Genomic DNA, 22,140 nt, shown 5'->3' with positions numbered 1-22,140 from the left:
CAAACTTTATATGCCCCAATATAGGGGAATGCCAGGGCCAAAAGAATGGGAATGGGTGGGTAGGGAAGTGGGGGGCGCTATGGGGGACTTTTGTGATAGCATTGGAAATGTAACTGAGGAAAATATGTAATAAAAATATTAAAAAATTAAAAAAAAAAGAATACAAATGCTAGCATCATTGACAAGCTGCGTCACAGGAGCAAACTCGGCTTGCTAATCATTGCTGTTTAGATATAACAGGAAACAGTTTATGCTGCTTTGGTCTTTTTAAAAAAAACTGCTTATACTTCTACCAAAGCAGGTTTAACTAACAGCCATATGCTGAAGACCCAAGAACTATAAAACGTATGGAAACAAAGGCTGAGGGTCCGGAAGGTGGGTGAGCAGGTACCAGAGCTTGCCAGCCACTCACCATGACAACCTGGGTACAATCTTCAGGACCCACATAGTGGAAAGAACCAAATCCTGCAAGGTGCTCTCTGACCTCAACATGAGCCCACAGCATGCTCACACACACACACACACACACACACACACACACACACACACACACACACACACTAAATAACTGTAACATTAAAGATGTTTACTATTTATCTGTGGATATTTTGCTTGAATTTATGTATGTGTAGCACATGCAAACCTGGTACTCATCGAGTCCAGAAGAAGGTGTCCGAACATCTGAAACTGGAGTTATAGGCGCTGTTAGCCACCAGGTGGGTACTGGTTATGGAACCTGTGTTCTTTGAAGGAGCACCCAGTGCTCTTAACCACTGAACCATCTCTCTGGGCCTGAATAATTGTAATTTTTTAAAATTTAAGAAAATTTAAAATTTAAGAAGTAAAACACTATTTTTAAAAGCCTGAAGTAAAGTCTTTTATAGGTGATTTCTTTGCTAAGGATTTCCCACAATTCTTAGGTAGTGTTCTAGAAACAAGCACAAAAGCTGTAAATAAGATCTGAGATTTAGAGTTATAATTAGATCCTAACTAAGCAAAGCATACTGCATCACAATGGTATAATGAGCACACAGGCAAGGGCGGAGCTCTAGAATACAGCTCATTATCAACAAAATAATGCAGTTATTGGTAGAAGGGTGTGGGAGAGAAAGATATAGAAGCAGAAACAGATAAAATTTCCTATAAAAATGAAAATTGAAAAAAATAACTNATGTATAAGATAAAGTTATCTTCAAATATCACTGTGGTAGAATTAATTCTCCTTTAATGCTACTATATGAAAGCAAATGCATCTAAAATAATCTTTCAGAACAATAAAATATCTCAAAAGGCATCAGATGTCTATTTCTTTTTACCTTTAACTTCAACAAAAAGCCCTTTCTCTGGGGTACCTCACTCTACTGCATGACTGATAGAGCTGATACTCCAAAGAGCTTTCTCACAGAACACACAAGAATCCCTACAGGACCTCTCTGCTGGAAGAACTGAGAGACACAGCACATCATTTACTCCTCTGACAAAATAAACTCACAACACTGGCTTCAATTTTCTTACTTTGAAATTTTATACCTAACTTTCACACAGTCAGGTTCCTATTGCTTACCAAGGTCACTGATTATTCCTTAATACTAAGCAGATCTTGGTGTGAAGGTCAACAAATAGCATGCGCTACTATACCTAGCAACGGCGCAAAAACAGTCAGGAAGATAAACACAAGACAGGAACGAGTCTCATGCAAAACACAGGCTGCACATACAGTATTACAAGCTACCCTGTATTTTAAAGTCACTTCTGAATAAGGACACACTAAAGTTTACACTGCTTAAGGACATAAACGACCATGATCGGAACCACACTATGTTAAGGAGACAATACAGATTAAATACTATTCAAAGCTTATGCTACTTAGCTATAGCTTAGAACCATGGGCTTTTATTTTATTTTATTTTTTTGAAAACATTGTTAGAAAAGAATCTGAAATTAGTGAATTTATAATTTATTTAATGTTTAGGTATCTCAAAACAATGCTTTATTGTCATTATGGTTATTCACAAAGACCCAAAAAGGTTAGGGGTAAAACAAAAACTCTACTTCAAATTCAAAAAATGTAAATGTCAATATATATATTTATTTATTTTAGTTAATATTAAAATGAATAACCAAATATTTGTCACAATAGTTTTCAAATAAAAGCTCAAGTTGTGTACATCTTATTGACCATTTAATGCCTAAATAATAGCTTTAAAGTATCTAATTTCATTTAATAAATATTATACTGTATATAACATATAATTTTCTTAGCAAAAATTAACTCCACATGAATAAGTCTAGCAAAAATATATATACCTAGAAAACTTTACTATCATCAAGAATTAAAAGGTTGTAAGAAAAGCACATATGATAAACATTAATTATAATGGCCCCTTTACAGAAATGGCTAATCATGTTAAATGTCTGGCTTTCATCTGCTAATACCTCTGTCAATACCATTTCTTTACAGGAATATATATGTATTATATATCAAATTCGGAAATGTTTTAACTGTCATCAAGGGTCATATATTTACTGCTACATTAAATCAAAATGCACATGATAAAAAAACATCAAGATTCATATTTTACTGACTCGTAGCTCTCAAGTTTCAGCTGAAGAGACTATTACAAGAAAATGAGGGAAAGCCCAGCTACAGTTAGGCAGCTACTGAAAGCTAAGCTTTCACAACACACTTGTTTAAATGAAACATAATGTTAAGATTTTAAAAATCCCCGTGTTATTTTCATTAAGAAAATGTAAGAAATTAAGGCAAGAACACAAGATGAAACAAACCAACCTTGTAAGGAAGGAGAAAGTTCATTGTATCCTCCAAACGAAGCATTCCGGACAAGCTTTCGGCCATCAATTCGTGGAGGGAATAAAACAGACGAAACCCCAGTACATGAAGAAAATCTACGATGCTGTGAACTCTCTTCTTTCATGGTTCAGAAGGTCTATTTAATATATATGCTCACCCAGAAGGCTAATTAGCCCAATATGGCAAAGACAGGCTTTTCTCTCACATCCAAATGTAGCAAACCAGCACAAACAAAGGACACACACACTTAACAGCAAAGGAGGACCAGAGACTGTCAAATCAGCAATAAACAGATAGAGAGACTGACGGCAAAGGCACTGAGCCAGACAACTGGTTCTTCTTTAAAAAACAAGTTGATTAAAGGGCTATTCCACTAATGCTTTACGATTGTATCAAAGAAACGATGCCCTGCACTGAGCCGCTCAGTGCTCTAGAAAAACAAAGCAAGATCAATACTTAGACATTCTCGATGAATAGGGTTCTTTCTTCTCTCAAGACGACAAGCCTGTCATTACATCTATTACATTTCTGTAGTATCTGGCCACATCTCCCTCTTCTCCCGACTCTTCTCTTTCCAGCTTTTGGTTACTTCAAAAACAGATCCCAACATTATACTGTTTATCTTTACTGAGGCTTCTGGATTTATATCTAATCTGCTGCTTGTCTTGGCCATGATTAAAACTTCACAAGGAAAGATATTTTTTCAAGTACAATTTTGGTGGATCACACTGCTACAGCAGAGAATTAACGTGTAAGTTTTACTTCTAAGAGGAATACAGGAGTCTTAAGGCACCGTGAATGTGAGCCAATCAACACAGAAGATTAAACGACACCATAAAGATGCCGCACACTCTTGAAGCATTCTTAATGCCCTTGAAGCATTAGCTGCTTCAGTTCCTCTCCCCTGTGTTTAAAATACATAATCTACCAATGACTTCTGTCCATATAAAACCAAATAATTTGCTATTTCAAAAGTAATAACCTATACCATCTCTTTATGCCTAACTTTTAAAATTCCCAAGAACTCTTCTCATTTTATTAAATTACTTTTGCCTTACCCTATCTTACTCCATTCAAGCTAAACTTGGTGGTTTATTCTTACAAGAACTTTGCCCTAAGATTCAGTTTCTTTCTTACCATGCACACACTTTAAATCTGAGTTTGGTTCATATAAAATATCATTCCATATAACCTTAAGAGTATTTCTTCTTAAGGAAAAAAAAAAAAAAGCATTTAAAAACTCAGTTTCCAATAGTGTGGGTGGTACATGCCTTTAACCCCAGCACTCAAGGGGCAAAAGCAGGGGGTCTACATAGTGCGTCCCAGGGCTGCAGATAAAACAATCAAGCTTCCTATACAATGCTATTCCTGCCCGCTGTGGGCAAAGGCATTTCAAAAATCATTGCTAAGTTTATGGAGCTGTGGTGTTGTCATCCGAGGGCCTCTGTTTTTGCCTTGTTTCATTCTTCTACATACCATAAAGTGGAAATTAATAATCATAGACAATCAGAAAATTATAATTAATTCATACAGTTAGTGCTTGCCTTTAAAGGAATAAAGAAGGTATCACAAAAGGCATTATCCTCTTACAGTTAAGTAGGGTTTAAATTTAATAGGGTCTCCATTTCCTTATCTATAAAATACTAAGAGTAGCATCTATATTATAAGATTATTGTGTAAAGTCTACAAAGGTTCCGGGTAAAAACATTAGAATAATGAGTTCTCTCTTAAAGTTCAAGGAACATCAGAGGAAAGAAGTTGTTTTTGTTTTTAATGACCATAAACAAGGATGGGAATACAACTGCAACACAAATTTGACAGTGAACCTAAGATGCACAAATATAGGCTCAAAGAGGCACAAAAGCCATGTCACATGTCAGTCTTTATATCAAAAAGTCCTTTTGTATACAATTCACAGCAGCAAATTACACTGGATTGCATGTCAAATGGATGAATTAATAATTTAAAATATTCAAGTGAGACACACAAGCAATGTCTTCAATATCTCAAAGAGAATGATGTCCCATTTAGAATTTTTTGTTTGTTTGTTTGCTTGTTTGTTTGTTTTTCGAGACAGGGTTTTTCTGTGTAGCCCTGGCTGTCCTGGAACTCACTTTGTAGACCAGGCTGGCCTCGAACTCAAAAATCCGCCTGCCTCTGCCTCCCAAGTGCTGGGATTAAAGGTGTGTGCTGCTGCCACCACCACCACCCAGCCCCATTTAGAAATCTTAACCCTGCCAAACTCTCAATTATGCACATTAGAATATATTAACAATATTTAAGATACTATAGGTTTCAAAATCCTACTTTTCATTCATGTTTTATTTACTTTTGCATGCTTTTAAAGAATCATCAAGCGCACCTCTTGTCACTTCTGGTTCTAAAACAGAGTCAAATTTGATGCACAAAGGATGCAGTGTTCAGAGGAGTTCTCTCTCCCCAAGCCTCTGTATCATCTCCAACCAGATGCTATGTGACTCTCTCCCCAAGCCGCTCTTCTCTGTCTGGTAGAACTGAGAAAATTCTCATGTAAATAATTTCCTCTAGAGCTTACTTCTAGCCAGTACACTTAGAAAAGACTGTACCAGCATATATACTGTACAGCATATATACTGTACCAAAAAGGGGGGGGGACAGTAAATCAGCACTATTTAGGATATAAAAGATCACCAAGTCAAATAGCTACTTTCACCAAAAAGTCCCCTACCAGGGTACCATCTTTCTTGGGTGACCTTCACCCAGGTTCTTCTCTGGCCTGTAGCGTTTCCTAGTGTCTATTAGAATTGTCTCTTTCCCTAGACTCACAGTTGAGTTAACTGACAATACCTCTAGTACAAGAAGGTGTCCTACTTTTCATCTGATAGGCCACACAGTACAGACTACTTCTGCCGTCTTCCTGCTGTAGCAACAGCCCAGAACCACACCACAGGCAATGCTGAGCACCCACAATGACTACAACTAGTCCTTTCACATGGAGCATTGTGTGACTGTTGCAAAATAACTGACAGACAACATTTCAAAGGAAAAAAAGAAGGGTTTAGGCCCATGGTCCCGGATGTTTTAGTCCATGTTTGCTTTGGCTTGCCCTACTGTTAGGCATGCAGTGAGACAGAACATCTTAGCAACAGCAGCATGTGACAAAACCTGCTTACTTTACAGCAGCCAGGAGGCCAAGGAGACACCAGGACCAAGATTTACCTTCTACTAGACTATTCAGAAGCTAGGCTTTATTAAAGGCTTCTTCCACTCATGAAGTTAGAGCCCCAAAGAACAGCCCCAACACCAGGGGACCAAGCCCAAAACGCATGAGCCTTTGGGTTCATTGATATCCAAACCATAACATGATTCTTAGTAGATTCTCAAAGAAATCAAGGCCATGCTACAACCCAGAGTTTTTTGGCTTATCCTTCTCCAGCAATACTGCCCTTTACACAAGGACTTGCTGAATAGGCTGAAGATATTTGGACAGAGGCTCTCTCTGTAATTTGAATTCCTATAGAATGAACTACAAAACAACTTGCTTATAAATGAATGTGAACTTAACTTGGTCTAATTTTGGAACAGAAAGTCAGATGTCTGCCAAGACCATAAAGCCACTGAGCTTCAGCCAATTACTGGCCACGCTCAAACGAGGCCAGAAGCTCATCTTGCACTCCACTTGTGAGTTCTGTCTGTCAATATTCACCGCCCCATACTGCAGAGCAGAACTCTTGGAACCTCTGTCCGGTACAAAATGCTGCCCAATACATGAATTACTCTTGTTCAAATAAACTATCAAGTTTATCTAGTTTTTCTTTGAACACTTACTTAGTCCTTCCAAAGAAACATTTTAGATATGCACATATGATAGTACCATTACTATAAATACAAGGCAAGAGAAAGCCACAGGTGACACGGGGCCAGCAGGCGTGACACTACAAGCTGATTAGGAGCTGCCTCTGAGGACTTCTGAGCACTAGCAATGATCCCTTCTCATTATGCATTTTCATGGAATAGTCTATTGTACACTTACAGATAGTCCTTTCCTTTTAACAAAAGCTGTTCAATTGTTGCCTAATGCACAGAAAACACAAATAGAAGCCACTGTGATGAACAGAATTTATAAGTATCAATTTATACTCATTTGTTTGTTTGTTTGTTTGTTTGTGTGGGCATGCAGAGGAGGAGCATCAGCCCATGGCGCACTTAGAGGTCAGAGGGTAATTTGCAGGGGCTGGTTTTTTTCTTCCAAACCATTTGGGTCTCGGAGATCAGACACAACTCTGACTGTCTGGCATATTATAACAGTAATTTTGTTATAATTTTTAAAAATACACTGGAAATCTGGCTCTACATTCCTCAAAGAACTGAAAATGACAGCAGCCAATGGAACTGAAGCCCTGTTATTACTTTGTAAAGAGGACAGTAGACTCTCCCAGTTTCCAAACAAAGGAGATTAAATCCCAACAGCAAGAACTAACTAGTAGAGGTAATATCTGATCACCCTTAAAGAATCTTAAGTTAAAAATATACTAAAAACATTTCTTTTCCAAGAAAAAAATGTCCCTTGTTACTCTTATATTCCTCTTTCTACTCTGATTAGAACAAACAAAAAAAGCAACTCAAAAGGCCTGGCAATGCTAAGCCAGACCTCCCTGTAATCTCTGCAAAGATGCTTAAAACAAAGCTGGATTAGTCATTCTTAATTTTCAATAAACGCTTTCAAGTTATTTTAGTTTCTTTTGGAGACATAGTGTTAAATATAGATATTATAACATTGGCAAGAGGAATTTTAAAATATTCTATTCTTATCTTCTTAATTTGCAAAATGTTGATTTTCATTATGTTATAAAGCAACTTCCTAAACACAAGGGATTTCAAACCAGAAAATAACCATATTAAAAGAAGTCTTTGTAACTTCAGAATGGAAGCATTAAGACCTCTAAACCTCAGAAGGTGACACAGCCTGTAATTTAGACTATTTCAAACAAAACTATGGCTGGAAGGCAGCAACAGGACTCAGAGGGTGGAGTTAAAGATGAGGGAACGGGAAAATCAAAGTGCTCTTCCGACAACACCGTTCTCATGAGATATAAACACACATTCAAGAACATATCTATGTGTTTATGACCAATACAGGTTCAGAGCATGTTCAAATGTCTTACCGAGGAAGGAAGAATTGCTTCGGTTCATGGAAGAGCGTGACTTCTAGGTGCCTGTACCTGTGAACCCCTCTACTAAAGGTTCTCTTGTGTCTGTCTTCTGAGATTATAGCAGCAGCGCCTACCATAGCCCTGGGGAATATGATACAACCCTCTACAGTAGAAAGCTGCTGCGCAGAATCTCTCTTTTACACACACATTTTCTATTGGCTCTAGATACAGACTCCTAGTATTTTTAATTCTGCCAGAACAAAGAGGGAACTGACTTTGGGTCTAAGAGTACTTACTAAAGGATAACAAAAATGCACTACTCAGATGGTCTAAGTTAACTCAGGTAAAACCATAATCACACAAAGGCTTTTTGTTTTTTGTTTTGTTTTTTTAATATAGCTTTAAATTTTTTTATTTTAGTTTTTTTTAATTGGGTATTTATTTCATTTACATTTCCAATGCTATCCCAAAAGTCCCCCACACGCTCACCCACTCACTCCCTACCCACCCACTCCTAGTTCTTGGCCCTGGTGTTCCCCTGTACTGGGGCATATAAAGTTTGCACGACCAATGGGCCTCTTATTTAAGAATTTGTTTGAGCCATGTATAATTGTACATGCCTATAATCCCAGCACTCGGGAAGGTAAGGCAGGAGGATTATAAATTCAAGCAAGCCTGAGATGTAAAGGGAACCTGAATCTCAACAAACAAAAATATGAAATGGGCTGAAGTTTCAGCAAGGAACATGGGCTGTTCTCCCAAAAAGCCAAGTATTTGAAAACTAGCTTAAAAATAAAAATGTCGAAAATAGCTTTTTACATCAAAGAAGGTTAGCTACCAATCGCAGTGTACCACGAAGCCTGAACATGAAGCCTGAGGGAACAAGGATCTCTCCTGAGATGAGCTATGATTTAGTCCCATGCTCCTTCCACACTCCTGTTCTTTAAAAACAGCCAGAGGCAGGGAGAAAACAGGCTTAATTAGTCAAAATGTCTGCCTTTCCTGAGCAACAACTGAAAGACGCACTAAGCCCAAACAGTAAGAATGAAACACATCTTACCCTTACTGAGACTGTAATAGTATTTAGCTCAAACTACTAGGGAGTAAACTGGTTTTTAAAAAAGCATGGAGTGAGTGGGTGAGGGGCTGAAGAGATGGCTCTGTGGTTCGAAGCACTGGCTATTCTTCCAGAGGACCGAGTTCGATCACTACCATCTATCTGGTGGCTCTCCCTTGTCTGTGCCTCCAGTTCCAGGTGATCTGATGCCCACCAGGCAGGAACATGGTGCATAGACACACATGCAGGAAAATACCCACACACATAAAGTCTACAGAAATTGTAATGGTAAGATAAGCTGATGAGAAAAAAAATGTGGAAAATGTACAGTTTGGGGAAGAAACTGAGTCATTGTTCTAATACAACGTGTAAGAACTAAAGATTATCCTGACAGCTGTGGGTTGAGAAAGTCAGTCTCTGCAGATATTCCAATGAAAACCAGGAAAATCCCAAGAAAATGGGAAGAAATTCTACTTCAGAAAACAATTGTGTTTTTAAGTAATTATGTCCTCTCTTAAGTTGTTATGAGTCAATTTACATGAAAAAGACACAGCTAGAAAACAGAACAATGAAACTAAATGAATTTACCAAATAGTTAATAATGGCTTATTAAGCTTGTAATTTAAGGTATCTGAATAGAAATTCTACTATAATAACCATATAAAGGAGCAAGTTATAAAATTTCAAAAGTACTGATATGGGAATTTAAAACTGAAAATAGCAGTATTATTTAATAAGGTCCTGTAGAAGAGTAACTGTTTAAGCTGCATTTTCAAGCCAGGAAGGGAAGTGCACACGAGTAACTTCAGCACTTGAGAGGTTCCTAGGTAGGAAGGAGTTCAAGATGCTGCTAAGTTTGAGGCCATCCCAGCCTACTCAAGATGCCATCTCAGTGAACGAATAAAGAAGCAAGCCGGAGCTTTAGAAATGGTTCACAAGGACAAGGGAGAACACTGTATCTTAATTATTTTATCTTATTTTTTAGTTACTCACTTTACATCCCCACTCACTGCCCTCTCCCAGTCACCGCCTCCCACAATCCTTCCCCCTTCTCCCTTCCCCCTTCCTCCTGAGAAGGTAGCCCCCCCAGCCCCCCAGTATCCCTCACCCTGGCACATCAAGTCTGTGAGGCTAGGTGCTTCCTCTCCCACTGAGGGCAGACAAAGCAGCCCAGCTAGACGAACATACCCCACGTATAGAAAACAGCTTTTATTGTTCAGGATTCACATGTGGAACAACAGCTCCAGTGTTCGGGACCCATGTGAAGACCAAGCTGCACATCTGCTACATATGTGCAGGGAGGCCTAGGTTCAAATAAGCTAAACAATGAAGTCACAAGAAAATACCCTTGAATCTCACTTAGAAGGGGGAATCAAATAGTCCTAAGAGGTAGACAGAGGAAGGGAACTGGGTAGGAGGGGTTGGGAAGAGGAATGGGAAGGTTCAGGATCAGGTATGGGGAGGAACAGTAAGGATGGCCAGAAGGCCATGAGAATGAATGGAAATCTGCAACTGATGGGGGTGGGGAGGTGAAGGGAATCTCTAGGACAAGGCAGAGACCTGGGATAAGGGAGGCATCCAAGAATCAATGGAGGTGACCTTAGCAGTGACTCACAGCATTGGGGACATGGAAGGTGAAGAGACCCTGTAGCCAGGCAAGAACTCCAGTGGAGTGATAGAGACACCAACCCACCCACGAAACTTTCGACCTATAATTTGTCCTGTCTATACAAAACGCAGGGATAGGGAACACAGCAGAGACTGAGGGAATGACCCACCAATAACCAGCCCAACTTGAGATCCAGTCCCTGACACTATTAATGATATTCTGTTCTTCTTGTACACAGGAGTCTAGCATAGCTGTCCTCTCAGGGGCTCCGCCCAGCAGTTGGCTCAGTCAGATACAGACATCCACAGCCAAACAGTGGATGGAGCTTGGGGACTCTTATGGAAGAATAGGAGGAAGGACTGCGAGCCCTGAAGGGGATAGGAACTCCATAGGAAGCCCAACAGAGTCAACTAATACAAGAGCCTGGACTACCAGATACACACTTACAACACACTTACATCACATGGTTACTGCTTTCCATTTGCTGGGTCAAATGGTGCTGCATGAGATACCCTTGAAGATGCTTATGAATGAGGTAACTAGCTAAGCACAGCTCCCAGGTGGTTCTCAGACATGGCCCAGTCTGTCACACAACCCTAAGTAACTGTACCCACTGTCTTTTCACTAGCAGGAGTGACACAAATGCAAGTGAGTCATCTAACCAGCTTTTCAATGACAGGCTGGAATAATTACAAAGTGTTATTTTGATTTATAATTTTCTATTTTCATTCATGTTATTTCCTTGGAGATCTACTGTATAGGTTTCATATATTTGTTGGCCATATGCACACATCTGGAGGGGCCTCTATTTCACCATAACCTCACTTAATAGTAATAATTTTTTTGTTTAGTTGCTTTGTAAGGAAAAATGGATGTGTTGCATTAGAAGGCAAGGGCTTAACAGAAGAAGAGACTACAGCAATAGCCACACAGTTATATAACAACAAAGACCTGACCCAAGATGGTGATATTAAATTATCAAGGGAGACATGAAGCCAGCTATGGTGGCACACCTCCTAGCACCTGGGAAGGCAGAAAGATCAGAGTTCAAGGTTGAGGCTAGCCTGAATCATATGAGACTCTTTCTCAAAAAATCATGAAGGGGATGAGAAGAAGGGAGGGAGGAATGGAAGAAAGGGAGGGAGAAAGGGGGGGAGAGAAGAGTGAGAGTGAGAGCATATCCTGACACTAAAAGTTGACAATGATATGCATGGAATATACTCACTTGTAAGTGGACATTAGCCATAAAGTACACTATAACCATACTACCATCCACAGAGCTAAGTAACAAGGAGGGGCCAGGGGAGAATGCTTTAATCTCACTCAAAGGGGAGATAAAATAGACATTGAAGTGGATATAGAGAAGGAACTGGGTGGGAAACAGGGATGGGAATCAGGTGTGGGGAGAAGGGGGAGATGAGAGGACTGAGAGAGAAGAGAAATTGGTAGGTGGGCATTTCAGGGAAGCTTCTGGGAGGATATGGGAGTGACTCTAGCTGAGATGCCTAGCAGCAGGAGATATGAAGCCAGGAGTGGCCATCTCCTGTAGCCAACCAGGACCTCCACTGGAGGAGAGAAAACACCAACTCACCAACAAAACCCCTACAAGATGTACAGAGATAAAGATGCAGCAGAAACTGGGAAAATGGCCAACCAATGACTGGTCCAACTTGAGATCTACCAATGGGAGAGAGACAGCCCCTGAGTAATGATTCTCTGATATGCTTGCAGACAGGAGCCTAGCACATCTGTCATTTGAGAGGCTTCACCCAACAGCTGATGGCAGATGCAGACACCCAGAGCCAAACATTAGGCAGAGCTCAGAGAGTCATGTTGAAGAATCAGGGAAGAATTGCTGGTACCGGAGTGGTCAAGGACACCAAAAGGCCTACAGAGTCAACTAATCTAGGCCCACGGGGGCTCACAGACACTGAACCACCAACCAAAGAGGATTCAGGGGCTGGACCTAGGTCCCCTGCACATATGTAGCAAATGTACAGCTTGGTCTCCATGTGGGTCCCCCAACAATTGGAATGGTGGTTGTCTCTGACTCTGTTGCCTACCTCTGTATCCCTTCCCCTAGCTGTGTTGTCTTGTCTGGCCTCAGTGGGAGAGGATGTGTTTAGTCCTGCAGTGACTCTGTGATGGAATAGGCTGGTGGCAGAGAGGGGGAAGTGCCTCTCTCTTCTTTAGAGGAGGGGAGGGAGTATGGAGGTGGGAAGAGAGGAGAGAGGGGGCTGTGATCAGGAAGTAAAATGAAGAAACAGCTTGGAGAAAATTAAAAAGCTATCTACATTAAAATTAAAAACATCTGCTCTGTCAAGGAAATCATTAAGACACTGATAATGCATGCCAAGACTGTAAGAAAATAAAGTACAAAGCCATTAAAAGATGGCACAAATATATTTAATAACTCTTAAAACAATAATAATGTAAAAATCCAATTTTGCTTTTTTTCCCCCCTAGGCAGGGTTTCTCTGTGTAGCCCTAGCTATTGTAGGACACACTCTATAGACCAGGCTGGTCTCCAATTCAGAGATCCATCTGCCTCTGCCTCCTCAGTACTGGGATTAAAGGCTTGGACCACCACTGCCCAGCCTGGAAAGCCAAATTGGTAGATGGACCAAATAAGAACTGGTATTTCCCAAAAGCTACATAATAGGCATGAGAATGTTCAACATGAACATTCAACAATAGGAAATGCAAAGCCAAACAAACAAATGAACCCCCATAATATGGTCACCACAGGACCAGTAGAATAACCAAAACCGAGAAGGCCTAAGCACAGAGTGACAGTTCAGCTCACAGACTGCTAGCAGGAAGGGGTGAGGACCCACCCTCAGGACAGTGTGCAGCTGGAATGTCAGCTCTCTGCAGGCAGATCAGTCCCTGGACTCTATGGGGGAGACCCTGCTCCCAACCTTCCCACCTCCCTGCAAACAAATGTGGCAGTCTAGACCTTGTAAAAATGTGAGAGGTTAAGAACTGTATTTTTGTTTTTAACTATTCAAACAACATGGATATACAATAGTGCTTAATTTCCCCATTATAATAATTATAAACGAGCTTAAAAATCTAAACCAGATTATCACCACTATAAATAGACTACATATCATTAGCCAGCAAAAGAAATCTAACAACTATCTCTCTACAGTGGTATTCATGTAAAAAGATTATTAAAATTTAAAATCGAGATTAAAATTCTTTTCCAGATGAGAGTTCCTTTGTATACTGTGAAAAGTTGGTCAGAAAAAAAATCACTCTTCCCAGCTGTTCAAGCTCATTTGTAAGAGGGGGAAATGGCTTATGCGGCATATTTGCTCCTATAGGAATCCTATGATCTAACACATGGGAAAGCACTAGAAGACATTCAACTTAAGCATTAGTCACTATACTTTTATAACTAACTCTTCCCATGCAGAAGCTGAAACGCGGCCGTGAGTATTTGACATACTGTGGACTCTCAAGGTTTTCTAGCTGCCTTTATCAGCTCTCACAGCAGATCACTTCATCAGAGACCTAGCAGACCTTATTTGTTTTTATGAGGGGGTTGTTTATTTTCTGCTGTGCTTGTTCCTGACAGGGTCTCCCACAGCCCAAGGCCTCATCCTCCTCCCTCTAGCTCCCAAGTGCTAGGATTACAGGCATACACCATCATGGCATAATTTAGTTGTTTTAATTTTTTTTTTTAATTTAGTATTAGGCATGGGCTTATTGACACTAAAAGAAATTCTTTTATTTGTTTATTATTATTGTGTGCATGCATGATATATTTGGGGGAGGGAATGCATGCATAGGTAAGAGAATAAACTGATGGAAAGTCAGGCTGCCAAATTTGCTCATCAAGTACATTACCCACTGAGGCACTGGGCAAGCCAGCCGCATACTAAAATTCTAAATGAGCCTACTACCTTCAACCCAAGTGATCATTTTTGTCAAAATAGTTATGACAACTAGTGCAATAATCATATCAACTATGGGGAGTTATCTACCACATTCTTCTGTAAGTTTGTTATGAATATGATCTGATTTTAAAACTCAGTAAAATATGGTGTGCTACAAAACTATAATCTTGTGTGGGAAGGGATATTTGTGCATGGGTGCAGTACACAAGGAAGCCAGAAGCCAGCTGGACATAGATACTAAGATTTGAACTCAGGTCCTACAGAAGAGCCAACTGCACTTCTAACCAGAGCTCTCTCTCATGCGCCTACTATCTCACTTGTTAAAATGAAAACATAACGAATACCTAAGAACACTAATCTATCCATAGTAATAATTTTACATTGAAAACAGCCAGAAAGATAAAGATCTCTTCTTTTTAGAAAAAAAAAAAAAACATTGATAAATGTTAATATCAAAAGTAGAAAGGAAAAAAAAAAGTAGAAAGGCAACATTGTTCAACTGGTTCAGCTTTATGTCAACTTACTACAAGCTAGAGTCAACGGAGAAGGGAGTCTCAGTTAAGAAACTCCCACCTTAAGATCTGCCTGCAAAGCATTTTCTTATTTAGTGAGCAACGGGGGTGAGGGTGGGGCGGGTAGCCCACTGTGAGTGATGCCATCTCTGGGCTGGTAGTCTATAGGCTGGGTTCTATAGGAAAGCAGTCTGAGCAAGCCACGAGGAGCAAAGCATCCCTCCATGGCCCTGCATCACCTCCTGCCTCCAGGCTCAGTCAGCTGTTCTACAGGTGCCTAGAAGATAATGTTGAGAGCCGTGCAGATGAAAGAGGCCTGGCTTGTGAAGTTTCAGAGGGAAGCAGAGATTCTACTGGGCCATCTGTATGAGGGATCTGTGGTGTCTGGTTAGCTGGGGCTGAAGAACCAGCTGTGATTAACAAGATAGCAGAACCACTAAAGTGAAACTTTTGCTTTGCTGGGATACTGACTGCTAGTTAGCTGAAGCTGAGAAATTAGTGATGCTTAAGAAGAAACCAGCCCCGCTGAGGTGAAATCTTCTGGAAAGCACTTCCTGAGAGTCAGCACACAAGATGTGTTCCAGACATGGCCACAGTCGTACCTTGTGCTGGCAGCTGAACCTGGCAGTTGTGAAGGTGTGAAGGGCATGGAGAGCAGCTGAGGCTTTGCACTGTGTGGCAGGGCTGGAGGCCCTGAAGAGGGAGGGCCTAGGAGAGGCTATGGTGAAGTGGCCCAGATCAGCAAGGAATCCCAGCAGTTTTGAGATGCCAGTACTACAGGATGACTCCAGAAGAGCAGTGGAGAAGAGCAGTGGAGCAGAGCCAGCCATAAGTACAAGTCACTGTGTGTGCTGCAGCAGAGGGCACCGCGGAGGAGTGCAGAAAACCACGAGTGAAGCCCAGACAACTGGACATTGAGTTATGTGCACCGTTGGAGTTTGCCTTTGCTCTGTTCAGATTGTGACTGTGCTCTGCTTCGTCCCTCTTGAAGAAGACATCCATGTAATTTTGATTTACACAGGAACCCACAGTTGAAAGACTTTGATTTTTCTAAAAAAGATATTCTGGATTTTAAAAGACACTGTATATTTAAAGGGGCTGAACTGAATTATTTATGTCATATATTGTGATATTACTATTAACCCATGCTACTGTGGGGATAAATGAAAAAGGGAAAGTTCTAACTGAAAAGCAATGTGTTCATGTGTCAAGTTAACAATGGGTCAGTTGTACTGGCTAGGTTTATGTCAATTTGAAAGATTTTTGCTAGATTTTCAAAGAGGAGGGAGCTTCAGTTGAGAAAAATGCTTCCATAAGATCCAGCTGTAGAGGATGGCCTTATCTGGCATCAATGGGAAGAGCCCTTGGTCCTATGAAGGCTAGATGCCCCAGTGTAGAGGAATTCGAGGGCGGGGAGGTGGGGGGGGGCACCCTCATAGAAGCAAGGGAGGGGGGTGGAATAGGGGATTTCAGGGGGGGGCAGGGGACAGGGAAAGGGGATATTACACTTGAAATGTAAATAAAGAAAATATACAATAAATTCTTTTTTAAAAAAATAAAGAAAATTTTAATTAACAGACTTTAAACAATAACAACAAAAAGATCCAGCTGTAAGGCATTTTTTAAATTAGTAGTCAATGGAGGAGGGCCCAGTCCATTTTTGGTGGTGCCGTCCCTGGGCTGGGAGTCTTGGGTTCTACAAGAAAGCAGGCTGAGCACACCATGGGAAGCCAGCCAGTAAAAGCAGCACCCTCCATGGCCTCTGCATCAGTTCCTGCCTCCAGGTTTCTGCCCTACCTGGGCTCTTACCCTCACTGCTTTTGATGATTAACTGTTATTTGGAACGGTGACTGAAATAAACTCTTCACTCTCCAATATGCTTTTGGTCAGGGTGTTTCATCTCAGCAATAGTATCCCCGACTGAGAAAACTGTCTTTTGGCAAAAAAAAAAAAAGATTTACAAGGGAGCTGGAGCGATGGCTCAGTGGTTAAGAGCACTTGCACAGTTTCACAGAGCCTGAGTTTAGTCACCAGCACCTATACCAGGTAGCTCATAATTGACTACAACTCCCATTCCAGAGGATGCAGACACCCACTTCTGGCTTCTGCAGGCACCCACACTCACATGTACATACCCACATACAGCCACACACACAAATCAATAAGATCATTCATTAAAAAAAATATTTTCAGATGTGTGTAAAAGGCTGATGGAGAACAGGGTGTTTGCAGGATGCCAAACAGCATTTCCTTTTTACTTAGTCGATTAGAGAAGAAAAGCTGCAACTTTCAATAAAGAAAATGGAACTAGTGCAACTTCATTCTATAACTCATCTGCATGTCCCCACTAGTAGGACAACCAGAAACCAGGTGACTCCTCACATGCGATGGGACATGTTATAGAACACCTTCCCTATAAAAACTATTGTTCAAAAATGATGAAAATTAATATAATCAAACCTTGACGTTCTCCCATTTATAAGAAATACCAGAAGGTACAGAAACAAATTAAGGGCTGGAGCGATGGCTCAGCGGTTAAGAATACGGGTTTCTCTTCCAGAGGTCCTGATTTTCAATTCCCAGCAACCACATGATGGCTCACAATCATCTGTAATGGGATCCAATGCCCTCTTCTGGTGTGTCTGAAGACAGTGACAGTGTACTCATATACATAGAATAAATAAATCTTTAAAAGAAAGAAAGAAAGAAATTAAGTAATAGTTGCAGGAATCAAAGTGCCAGCATTATTTAGGACACTGGACCAGTTTACTGAAAAGTCAAAGGTACATTTGACAAAAACAAACAAGGACATTCTTCAGGATTGATGATATAATAGCCTAACAACGCATTTGTTTTAATTTCAACAATCATACTTAATAAAGACTTGGGACTGGGATGTAGCCAGGTGGTAGAGGTCTTCCTGGCATGCTGAAGGTTCTGGGTTCAATCCCCAATAGCACATCCACTGGGCATGGTGCTGGCCACATGGAATCCTGGCACTCAGGGGCGAAAGCAGAAGGAGCGTGAGTTCAAGGCGTCACCCTTGGCAAGGTTTAAAGGCAGCCTCCATTATCTGGGACGCTGCCTCCAAAACAAGAAGGCTGGGGAGAAGAGGGGCGAACAAGCTTCACCTCGGAAGATAAATCATAACGTTAACCACTAAAACCTGACACGGCCAGCCTAGTTAGGAGAGTCAGAGGTCTCACTGTAAGTTTCTAAAGTGTGAGCTTACTAACGGTCCCTTCCCTTTCCCATGGGTAGTGCACTCCAAGACCTCAGGGGATCCCTGCAGCCACTAACAATGCGAAGCCTTACACAGACCTTACTGTGTCATGTTTAGCTTATAAGTGGGCACCATAAAAGAGTAACGACAACTAAGACAATAATCACAACAGCACACTGTAATACAACCCTCCAAACCACAGGGTGGGAGCTGCATCCAACAGAACGCCCTCCACGAAGGGACGGTCCACATTCCTGCAAGGACAGACCAGGATCCTGACAGATTTCATCACAATACTCAGAACTGAGTGCAACTTAAAACTGAGGAGCTGCCCTTTCTGGAATTTCCCATCTAACAATTTCAAACCATCATTTGGAAGATGACTGAAATCACCCAAAAAAAAAAAAAAAAAACCACAACAACAAATTCAAGTTCTTAAATCTTAAAAGCACAAGCTCTTTCACTGCAGCTCTGGAGTGTGGCTGGGGAACAGAGAGTATGCAATAAAACTCTAGCTGAGTACCAAAGTGCTCATAAATTAGAAAGTGCAACCCACAGACTTGTGGGAGTCTCCAACACCCTTTTACAGGGCCTGAAAGGCCAAAGGCAGTTTCATAACACTACAGATATTAGTCACCAAATTCTTTGCTGCCATGTACTCGTGGAAAAAGAATGAGTTTCATTTATAAACGTCATCAAAGCAGCAGTGGAAAAAACCTTAATCTTGAACCTTTATATACAGATTTAAATATTCTGTGCAATAAAATGAGAAGTGTATTAAACACTACTGTGTAGTACATTTTTAATACACAATTCAAGGCAGACTACATAGAAGGCCTGACTTGGTCTGTGTGTGTATGTGTATGTCCAGATCTTATTTATATTTTTCATACCATCACACCATAGCCCTCTGACTACATAGGAGTGGAAATAAAAATAGTCTGTTTTATTAAGATAGGCACTTAAGCCTTGTGAAAAAACCCAAACTACAGTAAGAGAAAAAACATCTTTTGTAATAAAAATGTTATTGATGACCCAGCAATTCCAAATACTCAAATACAGAAATCAGTAAGCAAGCAGTACTTGAAAACGAAGTCCTATCAGTTGTAGCAAGAACTTAAGATTCTATATTAGCTAAAGCAGGCAGGCACAGAAGCCAACCACCAGAGGTACGGGAGCTAAGAGAGTCAACAGCATAGAAAGTAAAAGCCCTGGTCTTACAGAAGTGGGTGTAAAATAGTGCTTACAAACTACTGGAGATGGAGAAGGAATGAGTGCGGGGGGAGGGGTAAGAGAAAGAATGGTTACGACCAGGGGCAAGTTTCCATATTTTTCATTGTATATGTAAGGAGACTAGAAGACCAAAAAGTGAATGACTCTCTGGCTTAGAAGAGTCAAACACTGGTGAGGCTAAGAAAAGGCAAGTAACCAGAAAGGAAAGTGTATTCATTCCAAGCCCACTGCAAATGACCCAAACCAAATAAACAGCAACAAAAATTGTATAAAGCCAGGCAGAAATGCAGTGTGGCACCACAAATGCCAGTCTTTGCCCCCTGGAGACCTCTTACCCTGGCTGTGAAGGCTGGCGGGGCTGAGAGAAGGCTGTGGCAGATCTCTAGTTGGGGTTGGGTAAGCTTCTCTGCCTTGGCGCTGACTCATCTTTCCTGGGGTCAAATGCTGAGGTTCGTCACTGTTCGCTACAACAGCTCAAAGAAAGAAAAGAAAAGAAATTACTATTGAATTAATAGGTTTTATAGCATAATTAATAACTTGAAATAAACCTAATGTGCCTTTTTGATGATATTAATCTTACCACTTTAATTACTTGCATAATCATTTTGTTTTTATGTTCACGTACTATAAATCCAAGAGGAATGGACAGGTAAGACTGAGTTAAGTGCACACATCACAGACACTATCCTTATCCAACTGCTAAGGCTCCCTAGGAATAACTGTCTTTCACAGATATAACCCTTCAATATCGGTGAATACAAGTCATTTCAGAGAAGAAATAAAATGATCAAAAAGTATAAGGAAAAATGTATAGCTTTATTAATGATCAGAAAATACAAATTAGTAGCAAGAGAAATAATACTTTATAGTCAACTGAATTTCTACTCTGGTTTCTAATTTTTGGATGGCAAGTAGTTAAGATTTTGGTTTCAAAGGGAGTGAAAGTGAGGTTCAGAGACCACCTTCTCCACAACTAACCAGCAAATAACACAGGCAACCTACTCAGAGTAGGTTTCTAAGTCTGTCTTCCAAAGGCTTCCTGGCAGGCTGGAGAGAGACCTCAGCAGTTAGGAGCACTTGTTGCTCTTTTGGGAACTCCTAGTTCCCAGTTCCCACATGGTGGCTCATAACCACCCATAATTCCAGTTCTAGGAGATACAGTGCTCTCTTTAGATCTCTGCAGGCACCAAGGCAGGCCTGTGCTGTACAGGCATACCAGCAGACAAACCACTGCTACAGAAAAGTCTTTTTTTTAAAAAAGCACCATGTTTGGGAAAAAAAAAAAAAAAGAAGACGAAAGGAAAGAGAAAGAGGAGAAAGAGAAAGAGAAAGAGAAACAGAAAGAGAAAAACAAACTTGCCATCCCAACTTTCAGTTTGTAGTGGACTTCACACTTCTCACCCACCTGGCCAGGCTACCCACGAACTAGATTCCAGGAGAAATGGAGACTTAAGCGGTGAGGGAACAGGGTGGGCATACCCGGCCCCAGGCCCACCACATACTTGCATGTTTCTGTACTTGTGGACAGTTTAGTTTCATCTTAAAAACCCATGACTTGGTCTTTACTTGTCATTTTAACTAGAACATCTCACTGATATTTTTATCATTTTATCTTTTTTTTTAAATATATGAATACACTGTAGCGGTCATCAGACCCATTACAGAGGGTTGTGAACCACCATGTGGTTGCTGGGAATTGAACTCAGGACCTCTGGAAGAATAGCCAGTGCTCTTAGTGGAAAGCATTCTTTCCAGCCCCATCATTTTATCTTTTAAAAAAACCAATTGTTTTACATATTTTCTACTGTCCTAAAGTTTTCAAAACTATATTTAGCTCCTTATACTTCAAAACCAAAATATAAAACACTCTCATTTATCCCCCAAGAAAAGGTATAATATGTACCCCAAAGTAAAACTATCAAACCAAAATAAAAACCAAAAGCCTATGAACAGGTAGCTCCCAAATTTACTTCTCCAGTTACAGTATCTCCCTGACTAAATCTCCTGTCTCAGCTGCCAGCCAGAGGCTCACTGTTCCAACAAAAAGGGAACACTTTTTGTGATACACATGACCATTACCACATTAAAATTATGAGTTTGGTCATCAGATGATCAATCACACAATGAACCTGAAAAAAACCACTCAACAGGAGAATATATCACAGCCATATATTCTAAAAAGTCTGTATCTGAAGTGTTTTAAACCTATAGCTCCTATACACCAATTAAAAAGACCGACAGCAACAGAAAACTCGAAGAACTGAGCAATACTGCAACAGAAAACGCAAATGTCCAATTAGTACATAGAAATATTCTTTCTACTTAAAAATCAGAGAGGTAGAAATCAGGTTCACAGTGGGATATTTTACAGTCATCAGAACTAAAAAAAATTAATAAGCTTGAAAATATCAAATAAGATGGGTCATCAAAATCTCTTTGGGCACTGCTGGAGTAGAAACTGATACTAGCACCCTGGAAAACAATTTGGGGCTAGCACATACTTGATGAATGTAACACAAACTTGCTCTCATCCCTAGAAAAACTCTTATAGGTGCATACTAAGAAAAAAGAATAAAAACTATTTTGTGAGCCGGGCGTGGTAGCGCACGCCTTTAATCCCAGCACTCGGGAGGCAGAGGCAGGTGGATTTCTGAGTT

The 22,140-nt window shown here is 40.5% G+C and overlaps 1 protein-coding gene across 6 annotated transcripts in view; it reads right to left on the bottom strand.

Annotated features, from left to right (window-relative positions):
• Window positions 1–22,140, bottom strand: part of Osbpl8 (oxysterol binding protein like 8) — a 138,006-nt gene that overhangs the window by 55,252 nt on the left and 60,614 nt on the right. For 3 of the 6 annotated variants that reach the window (XM_021173759.2, XM_029482546.1, XM_029482547.1), the window contains one exon: window positions 19,819–19,956. In XM_021173759.2, the coding sequence (XP_021029418.1) occupies window positions 19,819–19,956 (138 nt within the window). Of the gene's footprint in view, window positions 1–2,791; window positions 4,910–19,818; window positions 19,957–22,140 lie in introns of those variants that run through there. The other 3 variants (XM_029482543.1, XM_029482548.1, XM_029482545.1) reach the window with 2 other exon arrangements.

The sequence above is a fragment of the Mus caroli genome, chromosome 10, assembly GCF_900094665.2.
Source record: "Mus caroli chromosome 10, CAROLI_EIJ_v1.1, whole genome shotgun sequence".
Classification (NCBI taxonomy): domain Eukaryota; kingdom Metazoa; phylum Chordata; class Mammalia; order Rodentia; family Muridae; genus Mus; species Mus caroli.
The sequence above is the reverse complement of the archived record's forward strand: the minus strand, read 5'-3'. Positions and strand labels throughout refer to the sequence as shown.